Below are 16,708 nucleotides of genomic sequence, written 5' to 3'. Positions count from 1 at the left end.
GTCGGGACTATTCTAATTACAAGCAATGATATACGTTTATATACACACTCCTCGTGGGATCGACACTTGTATTCAAAAATACATTTTACTATAACTTGACGTCGTATGCTTGCGAGCAATCAAGAAAACACGCAACAAGTTTTTGGCGCCGTTGTAGGGGAGTGTCAAAATTTGAATTTATATCAGTATTGTTACCAATTAGTCTAGATTTTAATTTAGAGCATTTTATTTTATTTTATTTTATAGTTATTTTTTATTGAGTCGTTCATTTTCTCTGCTTGACAGTGCATGCTCAGATCGCACAGCCCTGATTTGCCTATTTTTGATTCGGAAATCGAAAGAACTGGGAGAAGACTAAGAAAAGCGAGAAGGGAAGAAATCCATGCAATGGATTAAAACAGAGAGGACACGAGATATAACCCAACAGAGGCTATACCTATCAGAGATCACTTCAGACCAGTGATCAACGCACATTATACTAACACTGCTCGAGGGACCATAAATGCCAACAATTTCGAGTTGAAGCCTGCACTGATAAATATGGTTCAACAGAACCAATTTGCGGGAACTGCCATTGCCGATCCTCACGTTCATTTGAGGACTTTCCTGGAGATCACGGATACGGTAAAAATTAATAATGTTCCTGATGATATTATTAGGCTGCATTTGTTTCCGTTTTCTCTCAGAGACAAAGCAAGAGGATGGCTCCAATCATTGCCACTGGGGAGCATCATAACATGGCAAGAGTTGGCAACAAAGTTTCTGTCTAAATATTTCTCCCTTGCAAAGTCTGCACAGTTGAAGATTGAGATCAGTACTTTCAGGCAGACTGACTTTGATCAGCTTTATGAGGCATGCGAAAGGTATAAGGAGTTGTTGCGGAAGTGCCCGAATCATGTTTTGAAGACCGGTACAAATTGAGCTTTTCTATAACGGGTTGAATGGTCAGACACGGACAACAGTGGATGCAGCGGCATGTGGCACGATTTTTGCCAAGTCTCCTGCTCAAGCATATGACTTGCTTGAGCAGATGACTAATAATAGCTATCAATGCCCGTCTGAGAGGTCAGGAGTAAAGAGGACAGCTGGAGTTTATGCTGTGGATCCTATCACATCACTCACTGCGCAAGTATCAGCATTGACTACACAGAAAGCGACTATGAATAAAGTGAGTACATCAAACACTGAGGGACCATCGGTTGTTGTTGAAGAATCACAATTTCCAGAAGAAGTTCAATATATAAACAACAAGAATTTTGGAGGCTATGGAGGATATCGAGGTAACCCTCCCCTAATACTTATCATCTTGGGTTGCGAAACCATGAAAATTTTTCTTACGCAAATAATAAGAATGTATTGAATCCTTCACCGTGGTTCAATACATCAATGGGGAAGGGAAGACATCATTTGAGGATTTGGTTGGAGCATTTGTTGCTGAATCTGGAAAGAGAATGGCTAGGACTGAGTCTAAACTTGACAGCCTTGAGACACACATGTCGAATATTGGTGCTTCCTTGAAAATCCTTGAGTCGCAAGTGGGGCAGATAACGAAGCAACTCACGTCTCAACCGTCAGACGCAGTACAAAAGACTGCAGACCCAAATCTGAGAGAAGTGAATGCCGTTTTTATACAGCACGAGGAGATTGGTGTGGTAAGCAGAGAAGAGAAATAGATTAGACCCACACCTAACCAGGATGAAAAGCCAACTCTAACCAAAAGAGTCCGAGGTGAGAAAAATGAGAGGTATGATTCAAATCAATGCATTGATATTTCTTTACTTCCATATCCCCATAGATTTTTACAAGCAGAATTTCAAAAGAAAAAAGGTCTTGACGATCTCAATAACCTACACACTAATATTGATTCTGTAGATCAGGGGGAAGTGAAATTTTCAGAAGTAACACGAAGAAATCTTCCTCAGAAGCTGCTAGATCCCGGTGATTTGTTGTGCCATGTGAAATAGGGGGTCAATTGGTGGAAAAAGCTATCTGTGATTCAGGAGCAAGTGTGAATATAATGCCAAGTTTTATTTACGAGAAACTTGGACTGAGCGGGATCAAACCCACAGAAGTAATCTTGCAGCTAACAGATAAATTGGTGAAGGTGCCATTGGGTTGTGTAGAAAATGTTGAACTTAAAATTGATAAATTGAGGCTACCAGCAGATTTCGTGGTACTTGACGTGGAGAACAATAAGAATGTTCGTATCATTCTAGGACGACCATTCTTAGCTACTGCTGGAGCCATCATCGACTTGAAACAAAGAAAATTGACAATGGATGTCGAAGGTCAAAGGGTGGAGATCAAAGCATCCAAAAGTTCTCACGACCCACCTTGAACAGGATTAGTGACAATCAGGCTGACGACGTTAAACCAAGCGCTTGTTGGGAGGCAACCCAACCAGTATCGTTTACTGCTTTTGTTATTTTATTTTCAGTAGTATAATTGCTTTTACATCTTCTTATTTTTATTGAACTCCGCATGTGACAATTAGACATTGATATGTGTTTTCTTATGCATGTAAAAGTTGAATCGGGCGTCGAAAAAAAATAAAAAAAAATTGGGAGACTCAGCGCTGCAGCGCCCCAAAACCAGCGCCGCAGCGCCAAGATATGCGAAGAGGCAGCGCCGTGGCGCTAGGAATCCAGCGCCGTGGCGCAAGACGTTCGAATAGAGAAAGCGCCTAGGCGCCAGTAATCAGCACCGCAGTGCCAGATGGGCTGAAGTGTTAGCGCCGCGACGCTAGTTCGTGCTATAAAAAAAAGGGATCCGAGGTTTATTTTCAAAAAAAATACACCAAGCGTCGCGGCCCTTACTTTCCTCCACCACTGAAATTTCGTCCCTCACCATAAATCCTCCACAATTTCTCTTTCAAAACACCACATTACACCAAACAAATCATCATCAACCCAAATCCACCAAAAATTTCTCACTCCTAGCACCTCTTTGGCTCAACAATCTCCAAGAGAATTCTTCAACAAGCCGACACCGTACGGATTGAAGCATATTTTGGGTAACAAATCATAAGGTAACAGCCTTTGGATAGTAATTCTTGATTTTAAACGCTTGAAATATGAAAGAATTGAGTTTTTAATTACGTACACACAGTGTTCGATGAATTGTCTCAGTGAGTTTGTTGTTGGAAATTGTTGGATTGGGAGTATTGCATGTTAGAGGGGATCTTTAATTGATTTATTGTGTTGGTATTGTGGGTGATGAATTGTTGAAATATTGTTGGGTGAGGCGTTATTGAAATTGTTGTTGAGCGAGGTCTATCTTGAATTGAAATATGCCGCCTAAGAAGAAGAATAAGCGAGATGAGTCTGGAGTTACCGAGTCGTCTACTGTCAGTTTTGATAGACAAAGATTCTAGGATGCAGTTGGCGCCGAGAATTATATGAAACTATTAGAGAAAAATATGCAGAGAGAAAGGGCATGGATCAGAGCAACCCAAATTGTACTACATTGGCTCGTGCTTGAGCAATAAATTGGGCGGAATTTTTTAAGCCCCCAATTGATGCTGTGATGTCCCTTGTTAGGGAATTTTATGCAAATCTTAAGGTAAAACACGAGGAATACCGAGTAAAGATAAGGGGGCGGATGGTTACCTTCAGTAGTGAGACTATTAATTCGTTATACTCGATGCCGTACTATGACCCTGATGAGTATATGATGTTTATACGAGAGGAATATCCCTATGAGGAGATCATTACCACACTATGTGAGCCGGGCACGGTTTGAAAACTAAATAATCAACGAGCCCCGGTTACATTTCCTGCGACGTCTATGAAGAGAGAGCCGTATAACTGGTATCACTTTGTAGCCTCACAGTTGATGCCATCTAGGCACGTATCGGATGTTACGAAGGCGAAGGCAGCGTTGGTATATTGTATTGTCACAGGCAGGACTGTCGACGCAGGCCGGGTGATTATGACGTCGATATTGCAGGCTGCTCGGGGCACATCCACAGTTATCATGCCCCACTCTTCTACCATTACAGATCTATGTCAGTTAGCAGGGGTTACATGGGATGATAGCGAGGCATTGTTGCGGATGAGAGTCAATATCTCATTGGTTGAGCCCCTCCCGATGGATAGAAGACAAAGACAGATTACTAGTGCTTCGGAAGAGGCGTCAGGGAGTAGAGCGCAGCCACCTCCCGCCACACAGGCACCCCATGCACGACAGGCACGTGTAGGGAGGGGACAAACCGCACACAAGCTTCTCGATGATCTAGAGCATATTATGAGGAGACAGTGGCGAATTACACGCGAGCACATGGACTACGTGCTTGATTTTCATCGTGTGCTTACACAGCAATTCCCTGCGACCGGTGCTTCTCCCGCGCCATTTCCACTGCCGCCAGCATTTTCCCACAGAACTATTGAGGATGACGTTGAGTATGATTATGAGGAGGAGGTTGAGTTGTCCGACGAAGACAGCGAGTCCTGATGCTCGCTGTATGAGGTACGTAATACCCTATTTTTTTTCTTTCTTTATTACTATACATTAGGGATAATGCACGTACTTAAGTTTGGGGGAGGTCGTTTACACTGCTTTCGTTTACTCTGCTTTAGTTTTGAATTTCAGTTGTTAATTCGTTTTTATTTTATAAATTGCATGATTAGTTATTCCCTGCACTGTAGATTCTAGTCTTTCGTTGTTTAATGCGTGCTAGAGTTGTTAGGATAAGTCATGGATAAGCTATCGGGAGGCCGATGATGAAAATAAAATCGTGATGCTAAAGCATAAATGTATTCATGATTACTTTGGAGTCACATTTTTATGCACTGTCATGTTTGTTGATATTATCGGTGCCTAGAGACAATTTGCGTGCCTGTGATGCTAATTAAACGATAGAAATCTGATTTTTAGTAATTCTCGCATGACATTGACTGACACTTTTGCAAACACAGAGATGATCTATGCAATTTTTCTCAATATCTTTGGGCCTTCTTTTTTGTTCATTATCAATTGTTAGCCCATTGAACCGCGGTTGATTGAGATGCTTGAAATTTCTTTTTGTGACTATCTCATAATACATTTTAGTTGAACAATGCATGTGATTGGTTTTTATGAGATGACTAATGGATTGAAGGTAATCTAGAACTTGTTTGAACACTTTTTGAGGCGAAATACGGATAATATGTGACATAGGAATGATTTAGGCAATCTTTGGAACCGTTTTGAGCCTTCGAGCCTACCAAATGAACATGAAATATCTCTAGTGTTCCATTTTGAACCTACTAAAAATTAAGTGGTGTGTGTCAATGACATACAATTAGCCCCCACTTGTATCTATTCTATATCCCACCACATCTACCAAATGAAGCTTATACACTTATTATCCTACCTAATTTTGAGAGAAATAAGTTCATTGGTGTTGTAATGATTCAAGTACTCCTTGAAAAGAAAGAGATAAATTAAATATGCAAAAAAGAGTTTAAAAAAAAGTGTGAATCAAAATTGGTGAAAAAAATATATATGGGAAATTAAGGATATGGATGAGAAGAAAACAATAAGTGGATGGTGAATGAAAAGAGAATGAAAATGAGTGAAATTGATGAAGTTCAAATATTTCTCTCAAATTTTGATCTTCAGACCTTTATTGTAGCCATGAGCCGTAGCCTAACGTTACAAGTCTACAAGACCTATTAACCTTGTCACATTTATCCAATATACTAGTGGAGAAAAGTTGTTCAAGTCAAGCTTATGTATACCTGATAAACATGGTAAACGAGTATAGACTTTAATCATTTGCATGCAAGCATCTTGTTGTGTGACTTCATCTTTGGTATACTTGTGTTGAATATCTTATGAGCCAAATAATCACCAATAAAGTCCTTTGTGATCTGTGTAAGTAAATGTGTATTTTAGTGAAGTGTGAGTTGCACCGAGCTGAAGATTTCTTAAGTTTATAAGGCGATCAGGCATTGTGAATTTATTTGCGCATTCGATGAGGTAAATAAACATTGACATATCACACACGCACGTGACTCTCGAGTAATTACGAATCACATGAAAATAAATAAATCTAATGCCACTGTCATTTTTTGCTTATCCATTACTATAGTTGTCAGCGTTAATTTCTTGCTTGAGTCTGCATTTCTATTTTTTCTTTTATTTTGCTCGGGAGTAGCAAAAGTTCAAGTTTGGGGGGTTTGATAAGTGCAAGAATTGCACTTAATTTATATGTTAATCCATTTGATCTATATTGGTTTCGAACAGAATTACGCCTGTTTTTGTTGTTTTTGTGCCGTGCAGGGGATAAACAACTAGTTGATGGTTTAGAGCAATCAGAGGTATTTTTGAGCGTGAAACTTTGATATACGAAAGCCGCAGCGCCACAACAAGCGCATAGGCGCTGCCCAAGAAGCGCCGCGGCGCCTCATTGCCGAAGAATAAGCGCCTAGGCACTAAGAACAAGCGCCGCGACGCCTACAAGAGCGAACCACGGGCGCCTAGGCGCTACTTACTCAGCGCCGTGGCGGTAATGGCGGCGAGGAAAGAGTAAATGTGCTTCGACTCACGGCCCGGAGGAAAGGATAAAAAGAAAAAGAAAACAAGGGTTCAGAAGAAGAGAACGCCCTTTTGGAGAGAAAACAGAATAGAGAGCAGGAGCAAACACGAGACGAAGATCCGGAAAGCAAAGATCGATCACAAATACGAAGAACGAAGGATCTGGGGACAAAGACGAAACTTCGGATTTATCATCTACTCTTTCGCATCTATACTTTCTAGTGTTTCAATGTCTAAATATTCAAACATGTGTTGTTTCTTTTTAGAATTCGTCATGAACTAATTTTCTAGTCTAGAGAATGACGTAGCTTTGTTGATACGATGATTTGACGCAGTGGTTTGTTTGATTGAATTCCATTTTTGTTTAATTGTGTTCTCTGTGCTTATTTGGCTGCAATTTACCACCATAAATTGTGTGTTGTCTGATTAATTATACAACTCGGGAGAAGAACAAGGATTAAAGATCGTTAGAGACGCATCGTTGAATGTTTATATCGTTCGAAAGGCATATAACTTTAGAGAGGCTTAGGCAAGAACATAGTTTGCATTTATCATTTTAATCTAGATTCTTATTAGGAATTTTTGAATTGAGGTTTGAATGATATAGTTTTTTCATCACTTGGGAAATGGGTAATAAAATAATTAAGTGTTCTTGGCCAATATAAGTTTAATTGGTAATAATTATCGGAGAAACTTAATGAAATCATTTCTCTAGATATTTTATCTCACTGTTATTTCTCAACTCGGTGATTAGATTAATTCTTTATTTTCAATTAATTTGTTTAAGCAAACCAAACATTTTACTGAATTTTCTAGATAAAGTTGGGATTATTCTAATTACAAGAATTGATATACGTTTATATACACACTCCTCGTGGGATCGACACTTGTAGTCAAAAATACATTTTACTATAAATTGACGTCGTGCGCTTGCGAGCAATCAAGAAAACACGCAACACTAAGGTAAAAGTTTAAACATCTTATGTATGTTTATCAACCCAAACCATACGAGTGTCCAAATATTTTGAATGTCAAAATTAGATTTTAAAACTTCCGCTGTAATGTGGACACGAGAAAACCAATGTCCCAACAATTCCATCCGCTTGTCGATCACTGTATCATTTATAGTAGATTCCATTATATCTTTTCACTATTTTTTTAACAAACAGACCCATTTCCAAAAAAACTCACCTTTCCGGCCATCACCCACTACCGAGTCTTCGTTTACGATCATGTAGGGTGTTGCAAGGAGCTTATCATCTGCTTATGTCCACATTGTTCTCTTTCCATGATCTCCATCAGATTCGTGGCCCGTCTCGGTTTCCTAATTGAGAGTTATATTTTTCAAGTTCAATTTGTGATGAGAATGGAGGAAATTGTGAATTTGAGAAGGTGTTTATGTCCCTTTATCATTGTCACTTGTATCAATGGATTGAATCCCCGATGGTTGAAGCAGACAAATTCCATGAGACTGAGCTTCAATGAAAAATTGGCGACTCCAACAATATTCTGAGTGACATTTATAAAACGGAATTCGAGAGCTTTACTCGAAAAATTTGGACATTGGAAATTAAGAAAATTTGGTGGAGTATAGAAAAAGTGGGAAATTTTGCAAGTATTATGTGAGAAATGAAAATTGAGAATGTTGTAAATTAAAATGAACTCAAGAATCTTTACCATTTGTATTTTCATTGAAATTTGGAGAATTCAACAAAACCCTAAAAGATTCACTCAAATTGATACCTATTCCGAAAAAATTGGTACATTTAGTTAGTAAGAAACTATGTATTGATAGATTTTTTTTTAAACTCAAGAATCTTTACCATTTGTATTTTCATTGAAATTTGGAGAATTCAACAAAACCCTAAAAGATTCACTCAAATTGATACCTATTCCGAAAAAATTGGTACATTTAGTTAGTAAGAAACGATGTACTGATAGATTTTTTTTTAAACTCAAGAATCTTTACCATTTGTATTTTCATTGAAATTTGGAGAATTCAACAAAACCCTAAAAGATTCACTCAAATTGATACCTATTCCGAAAAAATTGGTACATTTAGTTAGTAAGAAACGATGTACTGATAGATTTTTTTTTAAACTCAAGAATCTTTACCATTTGTATTTTCATTGAAATTTGGAGAATTCAACAAAACCCTAAAAGATTCACTCAAATTGATACCTATTCCGAAAAAATTGGTACATTTAGTTAGTAAGAAACTATGTATTGATAGATTTTTTTAAAAAAAAAAAAAAAAAACTTAATTGTGTTCGTTTGAGGAGTCTCAAACACAAAAAATAAAAATAAGAATAAAAAACCAAAAGTTAAAAAATTAAAAATGAAATGCCCGAACATAATTTAGTGCCCATACAACAGCTGGGGCATTTGGAGAAACGTCTCCTCAAAATATCCCCTATTTTGGGTGCACTAAGGTCCACATCAAACCCATTGCATGTTCACTTTTAAGGTCTGAATATTGATTGTAATGCATACACTAAATTCTTGAATTCCTGTACAAACAAAAAGCCTCCAACCATTTCATCTGAAGGACTGCAAAAATAATACTCAAGATTCACTCCTCACCAATAAGATCTCCCCATCGCACATTGTGCTTCGCGGCAAGATAGTGCGCCCCGACTGGTCCTCTGCTTCCATATGGGTACAATTCAGGTGAAATTTTCCGTTGCTCCAATTCCTTCAGCAGTGGAGTGAAGAGAGCCCATGCAGCATCGAGCTCATCACTTCTGATGAATAATCTTCGCTCTCCTGCTATGGCATCTAGCAGGAGTCTCTCATAAGCATCTGGGATTTCCCTCGGGTACCTTTAGAATGAATTCAAATAGTAACAGTAGTTGAAGTATAGATAGAACAGTAGAGCAACGTGAGAATCAAGATTCCACCCGAAAAACAACTATTCATTTAACCTAAAAGTGATGTATGTTTCCAAATTTTGGGACATAAAGCTCTAAAATGGCATCAAATCCAGGAGATTTCAAACTCGTGACATTTAAGTGTATTCCTCTTTATATTTCATTAAATTGGTCTGGACTGCTAGCATATGGGCTGTATTTGTCCGAAATCCCAGATCCCCACCAATATGCACATGCATGCTTATAATTCCGAGCCAATATTCTCCGTTCTATAGCTTACACATAATCGAGTTTTAAAATATAAAACTAAAGTTTCATCATATCTCATTAGCTCGAACTTTTGGAACAATTGACTTTAAAGGCTTTGCAATTAATATCAAAACGCTAAATGTAATAAGTCAGAGCATAATCTTTTTATGTACCTGGCTTTGTAAAGCAGGTTGAGATCACTGCGGTCTAGTCTCATTCCAAGACCAGGGACCTTGCTGTTGATTATCAAATATACGGCTTCATCAGGCTGTACACGAAGCACTAACTCATTGGTGGCTTTATCCATATCCGTCCCAAAGTTTCCTTTATATAGGTTACCTGGAACGTGTCTGAACTGAACTCTAATCTCCGCTCTGGTTTTTGTTAGAGAAAATCAGTATAACATGCAACAAAATACAACAGAAGTGACTCCATAAATACGAAGTACAAGATTTAACTACCGCTTAGTGTGGAGAGCTTTGCCCGCTTTCATTAAAAACGGTACACCATCCCAACGAGCATTATTGATAAAAAGTGCTGCAGCTGCAAACGTTGGAGTGATGCTGTCTTTTGGCACCATATGATCATCTGTATACCCAGGGTATGATTTATTACCCTTGTTGTGTCCCTTGTATTGACCAATAATCACATCTTCGAGCAGCAATGGCCTCATTGAACGCAAAACTTTGACCTGTTTAATTGCATTTCAGTTGTAACATGATCATTCAGACAAAAATATCTTGAAAATTCTTAGAAATTCAGAGCTAGTTTCAAAGACATGAAAATAAACTGTAATACCTTCTCATTTCTAATATCCTCAGCATCCAAGCTCACAGGCGTCTCCATTGCAAATAATGCTAACATTTGCAGAAGATGATTTTGCATTATATCGCGGATTATTCCATAATGGTCGAAGTACCTGGGAACAAATCAGTGGAGATTTATAAAAAATTGCGAAGAAAACATCGTAATCAAAATATTAGATATTTGTCAATGAGTCTCACCCTCCTCGTCCCTCAGTTCCAAAATCTTCAGAAAATATAAACTGAACATTGCGGATGTAGTTTCTCGACCAAAGAGGCTCAAAAACAAGATTTGAAAATCGCAGCACCGATAGATTTTCAACCAACTCCTTGCCCAAATAATGATCAATTCTGGGTCAAAGTTCTCGATTAAACAAATTTCTCACATAGTTGAACAAAGATACTTGGGCTTACCGGAATATTTGATCCTCATTCAAATACTGCATTAGACAACGTATCAGATCCCTCGACGACTCTGAGTCACGACCAAATGGCTTTTCGACGATGACCCTTGTCCATCCAGACGTTGAAGACGACTTAGTACTAGCACATCGCACCACATCCACGAATATGTTGGGAGGTATGGACAAATAGAATAACCTGTTTGATAGGTTACCACCCTGAAAAGATTCATCCCAGCATCATAATCTTCCGCATAAAATCTTTGAAGTATCAGCAATTAAAAAGCATATGAACAAGCAGATAACACAGGATTTCTTGCTATTTAAAACAGGAAATCACAAGCATTGGCATTGAGAAACCAGCATGAAATTTCAAAATTTTATGTGAAATTTTTTTAAAACACAAATCTTATACTCCCAAAAGCATTATAAGGCTATCCTCGTCACAGGATCAGTTCCGTTGGAACCCATGGCACATGGATCCCTATCTGTTAGTGTGGAACGTTGGTTTGTAATAAGATTCAATGTCTATTGAGCTATTTTAATGAATAAGCGCTTTACGACGCAAATGGAACATAGCGCATATGACCCTACCCTTAATACAGAGATTCATTCAATACCTCTTTTGCGCTAAGTTTGTGATGCAACCCTGAAAAATCATCCTCTGAATTGTATTGACCCGAATGGTAAAAGCATCTCTTCAAAAACTGCTCCATTTTAGCATCACAGTTTTCTCTGCAGATGAATATTCAAAGAACGACTCCAAAGAGTAAGATGTATACATCGGTTATTTTACGTACTATGATTAGTCCAATGTATACCTCCTGTCAATTCTGCAAGTTAAGGTTGCACTAATCATATTTCTTAGCTCCTCGTCGTTCATCTTAGTCCGAGAATAACCGAAAACAAAAAATTTCTGCACGAATATTGGGATAGTTCAGCAGTGTATCTAGATCCTATTATGAAAAAAACTAAATCGTGTCAAATCACTTCCGAAACCAAGGAAAGAAGTATAGGAGGAAATGAAGAAAGAACCTCAGGTAGCCAATCCTCATAATAAAGAGCAAAAAGAGCTGGAAAAATCTTCTTTTTGGCGAGATCCCCTGATGCACCAACGACGATAATGCTAAGAGTAGATTCCTCTCCTCCAACTTCAGAAAACCGTGTTTCTTCAGCCAGAGGATTTGCAGCCGAACCTTCTGCATACGCACTGAGTTTGCATGTTACTGCAGCAAATTTATAGCTAAAAAGGACATCATTTACTGAACAATCTATAGATAATTCAATCATCACCCGCCATTACAAAAAGCTTTCAATACGGGTTCGAGACATTTTCAAGTAAGTCAAAGCGTGCAACTTAGAGCTCTATAAATAAACCCAACCAAATATGTTTTAATGATAACATACATTGGGAGATAAGAAAACAACAATGAAAAAATCTCAGTTTATCCAAAAAACGAGTACAACCTTCAGAAGATTACATGTTACCAGAGTGATATGCAATTAATGTTCACTTACAGCAAGATGCATAAACAGATAACTACAAGAATCCAGTTATTTTTGGTTATATCTATACTTAGAAACTAAAATTATGTCCCATCTACTTGACATCTGCTTCATACCATACATAACAGTATAAAGAAAACCCAAAAAAGATAAATAAATAAACAATGAAATCATTTTGGGCAGAACTTAATAAATGTAGATACGTGCACACAAAATTCATAAAATAATAAAAGGAAATAATGAAGCAAAACAAAAGAACAAATCAAACCATAAAAACAATATAATTACTAGTAACAGCTGGAAAAATCTTACCATCTTGCAAAGAGACTGCATTAAGAGTGTAGCCATTGGAGGACCTGAGCCGAGAAAGATTTCTTCGCTGAAGTCTGGAGAATTTCTTGGGAACCCATTTGGAGAAATTAGTTATTTGCGATATTGTAAAATTCTTGGAGAAATACAAATTGTCTCCAACGGAAGAAAACGTGGTAGAAGATGAATGCGCACAGGGATTCAAAAGCTTAGCAGCCATGCAAATGTTTTGAGGATCAAAACAAAGAAAAGAGAAACGAAAAGAAGAGAAAAGAAAACGTTCTTCGCTTTGGTGACGCGTTCTTGAACATTTATCGTACACGAGAAGATGAAAGGTTGGGATTTACAACGTAGAATCAAGATATTTTTGCTATATTAGAATGCCAAAATACTTTACTTGGCTATTACTTTAAGTTCCAATCCTTTATATGAGGCCAGGAATTTTCCTTCCAATTGATTATCTCGAAGTGGAGAGAGAATTTGACTTGGGGCCAAAACTCGAACGAACTCGGGATTAATTTTTCAATATATATCATATCAGGATAGTTAATATGACACAAATTGTTTGATAGATGAAAAAGTACGGTCACAATTTTCTTAAAAACAAGTATCTTATGAGATGATCTCACTAATTTTTATACATAAGACGGTCAACCTTATCGATATTCACAATAAAAAAGTAATACTCTTAACATAAATAGTAATACTTTTTTATGGATAACCCAAATAAGATATCTGTCAAAATACGACCCTTGAGACCGTCTCACACAAGTTTTTGCCATTCCTAAACTCTCTCCCCTTAGTAGATTGTGGCCGAGCTCTTTATTTGCCAAACTCCTACATATACAAACCTAACATTCATGAATGACATATTAGACGAGTTTTTCGACATGATCACCTCGATATTTAAGTCACCAAGAAGTTCACAAAATGAAAAGAAACTAAAATAAAATATAAATGAAAATTTATGTAATTTTCTTAATGAATAAAATGCAGTGAAAACTTCATGTTTAAAATTTATAGTTTCAACCCTCGAAAATTTCTTTGGATGTATGTATATGAATATTCATAGGGTATTTTAGATTTAATATATTCGCATATTAATTGACTCAAAACCAGTCCAGGATTAATAGAGATGATATTTCTTGTATCTCCCTTCGAAGGATGTCTACCTTTGATTGTCAAATTGGGTCCACGATAAGAGATTATGTACCTTGTTTGGATTGTACTAGAAATCGCAAACAATTTCTACGTTGAAAATAGGACACAAGAAGTTAAAAAATTTGGAGGCGGTGTAGTGGCGCGGAAGGCGGAGGTGCAAGGAAGTGTAGGCAAAAATTTTGTTTAAAAATTTCGAAGTGGGCCGAGATGTTTTGAGAAGAGGATGGGTATTTTTTGTTGTGTAAAACACTTGTAAGTTATCAACCAAGGATAACATATTTATTAAAAATGCACAAGTTGTGTATTGCTAAGATTCCTAATCTTATTATCATTAGTAATCTTAGTTTTTATTGATTAAAATTCTCGTATTATTATTATATCATGTATTTATCAAATTTTGATAATGCATGATATATTTATTTTATATATACATCTTTATATATCCATATAAAAATATATGTGTACATATATTAATACATCCACACATGCACATAAAATATATGCATTGACATATTAATTAAAATTAAATAATTATTATTTAATTTTCTTTAATTAAATTTTTAGTTAATTAATTCTAGATCACTCTAAAATATTTAATGAGAATTTTATACATATGAGTAGTCACCACTACTAGTACTATTATTTAATTATTAAATCCAAATTTATTAAATAAATACTTGTGAACTAATTATAACACCAATCGATGATCCGACAGGTCCGATTTATCAAGAATACAAGTCTTGTTTATATAATGAAAATTCAAAATTTTCACTATCCATATTTGGCAGCTGCCAGTTCTGTGATCTCTTTCACCAAAACAGGCAGTTACACTCTTCTTCTTCAATTATCAATTAAGCTAACTTCAATTTCTTCCATCTTTTGGAACCAACTTATAAACTCTTTTATAAACAGTATGAAACTATTGGTATATCGAAATTTTCATATGAATTCGATAATGATGTGATGTATATTTGAGTAATAGTAGTGACATTATATGTGCAACTAGGAAAATATATTTCCATAAAACATATTTCTTGCTCTGACCAGATGTTTCTTGCACTATTAACTCATCACATTACATAAGATATTTTCACACGTAGGCAAACAATGAATCCCTGACAACAATATATTTGCTCCTACGTATTCGAAACTATACCTAACATCGCCACCTGATGACCCTCAATGTAATCAGTAAACAGATCAAAGTGTATGCTAGTATATAGAGCCTCTACATTGTCCCGGGTCAAAGGAATAATTTTGTACAACCATAATCACGAACCATTCCACTCGATAAGTGATAAACACTTGGAAAGTCGGAGGGAAAGTTGTTCAGTGTCTCATCATATTCACCCATATGTATGAATAAACATCTTCATAACCTTACCAATGAAACATTTTGTTTTCATCACAGGATGCTAGTTTTGACCTTAAACAATTTTTTTCTTTTTTTAGGCGGCTGATTCGAGTAGGAACCTGTTTAGAATATATGATACACTTCCTAATGAGTTCCATGATCTTACGTTGAGAGACAGACCTCATGATACCTGTTATATATTCTAGGACTTTACCTATGCAGCTTGCATGAGTATACAGAAAAATTTAAATGTCATAATTGGATAAAACAATAAAATATTATTAAAATGATGATCGTTTTTTACATTAGAGTCAATAAAGTCTAAGCCATAAGCTGGTTCGCTGAGCATCTACTCTAACAATTTATTGACAAAGTCTTCTTGATGATCAGGGATCGTGGGGAGATTTGTTTTCCGTTTGAACTTTGAATCCTTCCGAATCCAAGATTTATTCTTTTTCTAGGAATCTTACCTTACCTCTCTCTCTCTATATATATATATATATATATATATTGAGGGAAATATTTGATACTAAACATATCCACCATCCTCCAGATCCTCCTAGATCCTTCTAGATTTTCCTATCATTAACTCGTTCAAACACCCCAAATACCTCCATTTCCTTAGGCCTCTCTCTGCGAGACACTAACTCGGGAGCTCGGGCATTCGGCCCACGACTCCAGCTCAATGTCCTCGATCGAGCATGGTAGTTCGGCCTCTTACCATAGCCGAAAATCCTCAAAGCATCTCACCTTCCAATTCTACGTTCCATTTTACCTCTCACGCAGACCATGGCCTCCATTGGTTATCATGACTCGTGATCGAGGGAACTCGGGAGTAATGAAGCTCCCTCGGTCCATTACTTTGGTCTACCAATTGTGATGTCATAAGTCAGACCCTGTGGTATCCATGACGCACCGAGGTATCACCAGGTCCCCACTTCCCTACTAGGGCTAGAGCAAGGCTGTACCGAGTTCACTGTCTCAATATGAGCTTAGAAAGTAAGAAATAGGCGAGATAACTTAAAACTTTGGGCGGTAAGAGTTTGACATTCCGACGCAGCCCTAATCAGATCTAGAGTTGCATGTAATGGGCCCACCATTTGCCTTCTTGGGCCGTTGTTTCACTTCTTGAGATAATCACGTTCGTTCATCTCAGCCCACATCAACGGACATGATAAACACACTTTTCATGTATAAACTTTTATCTTCTCCTCATTCTACACTTTTGCATATCTCGAATCTCCTCAAACAACTCAGCATTCCCAATCTCATTCTCTCTCCTAGTAAGTCTATTGTTTTGTTGTTATTTTAATTTAAACTATGTCTCCTACCCCTCCATTATCCTTTTATTCCGCCTCGGGTGTAACATCCAAGGGTCGGCCAAGAACGAGTCCGTTTAGCTCAGATCTCTTCAGGCTCGTCGTGCCAGACACTCATCCCAAGCTCTAGCTCAGATCTCTTCTCACCCCGTCGCAAAGAACCCTGGGTCATCTTCCCCCTCGTCCCTAGAACTTGTCATGTGCTCCTCCCTCCATA

At 37.3% G+C, this 16,708-nt stretch overlaps 2 protein-coding genes across 2 annotated transcripts; one reads left to right on the top strand and one right to left on the bottom strand.

Moving 5' to 3' along the window:
• Nucleotides 1-540: 540 nt before the first annotated feature.
• Nucleotides 541-2,338, top strand: LOC142525962 (uncharacterized). The gene is made up of 4 exons (XM_075630242.1): nt 541-863; nt 1,066-1,280; nt 1,396-1,647; nt 1,965-2,338. The coding sequence occupies exons 1-4, from the start codon at nt 541-543 to the stop codon at nt 2,336-2,338; spliced, it is 1,164 nt and encodes a 387-aa protein (XP_075486357.1).
• Nucleotides 2,339-8,876: 6,538 nt separating this feature from the next.
• LOC142526658 (glucose-6-phosphate 1-dehydrogenase, chloroplastic-like) lies at nt 8,877-13,026 on the bottom strand. Its single transcript, XM_075631180.1, has 10 exons — nt 12,661-13,026; nt 11,878-12,041; nt 11,664-11,758; nt 11,463-11,577; nt 10,856-11,061; nt 10,643-10,792; nt 10,437-10,557; nt 10,100-10,329; nt 9,812-10,012; nt 8,877-9,341 (listed from the first exon to the last, which is right to left on the bottom strand). The coding sequence occupies exons 1-10, from the start codon at nt 12,875-12,877 to the stop codon at nt 9,092-9,094; spliced, it is 1,749 nt and encodes a 582-aa protein (XP_075487295.1). The 5' UTR covers nt 12,878-13,026; the 3' UTR covers nt 8,877-9,091.
• Nucleotides 13,027-16,708: the final 3,682 nt, after the last annotated feature.

The sequence above is a fragment of the Primulina tabacum genome, chromosome 15, assembly GCF_025594145.1.
Source record: "Primulina tabacum isolate GXHZ01 chromosome 15, ASM2559414v2, whole genome shotgun sequence".
Lineage (NCBI taxonomy): Eukaryota > Viridiplantae > Streptophyta > Magnoliopsida > Lamiales > Gesneriaceae > Primulina > Primulina tabacum.
Note: the sequence above shows the minus strand (reverse complement) of the source record. Positions and strands in the feature narration are given on the sequence as shown.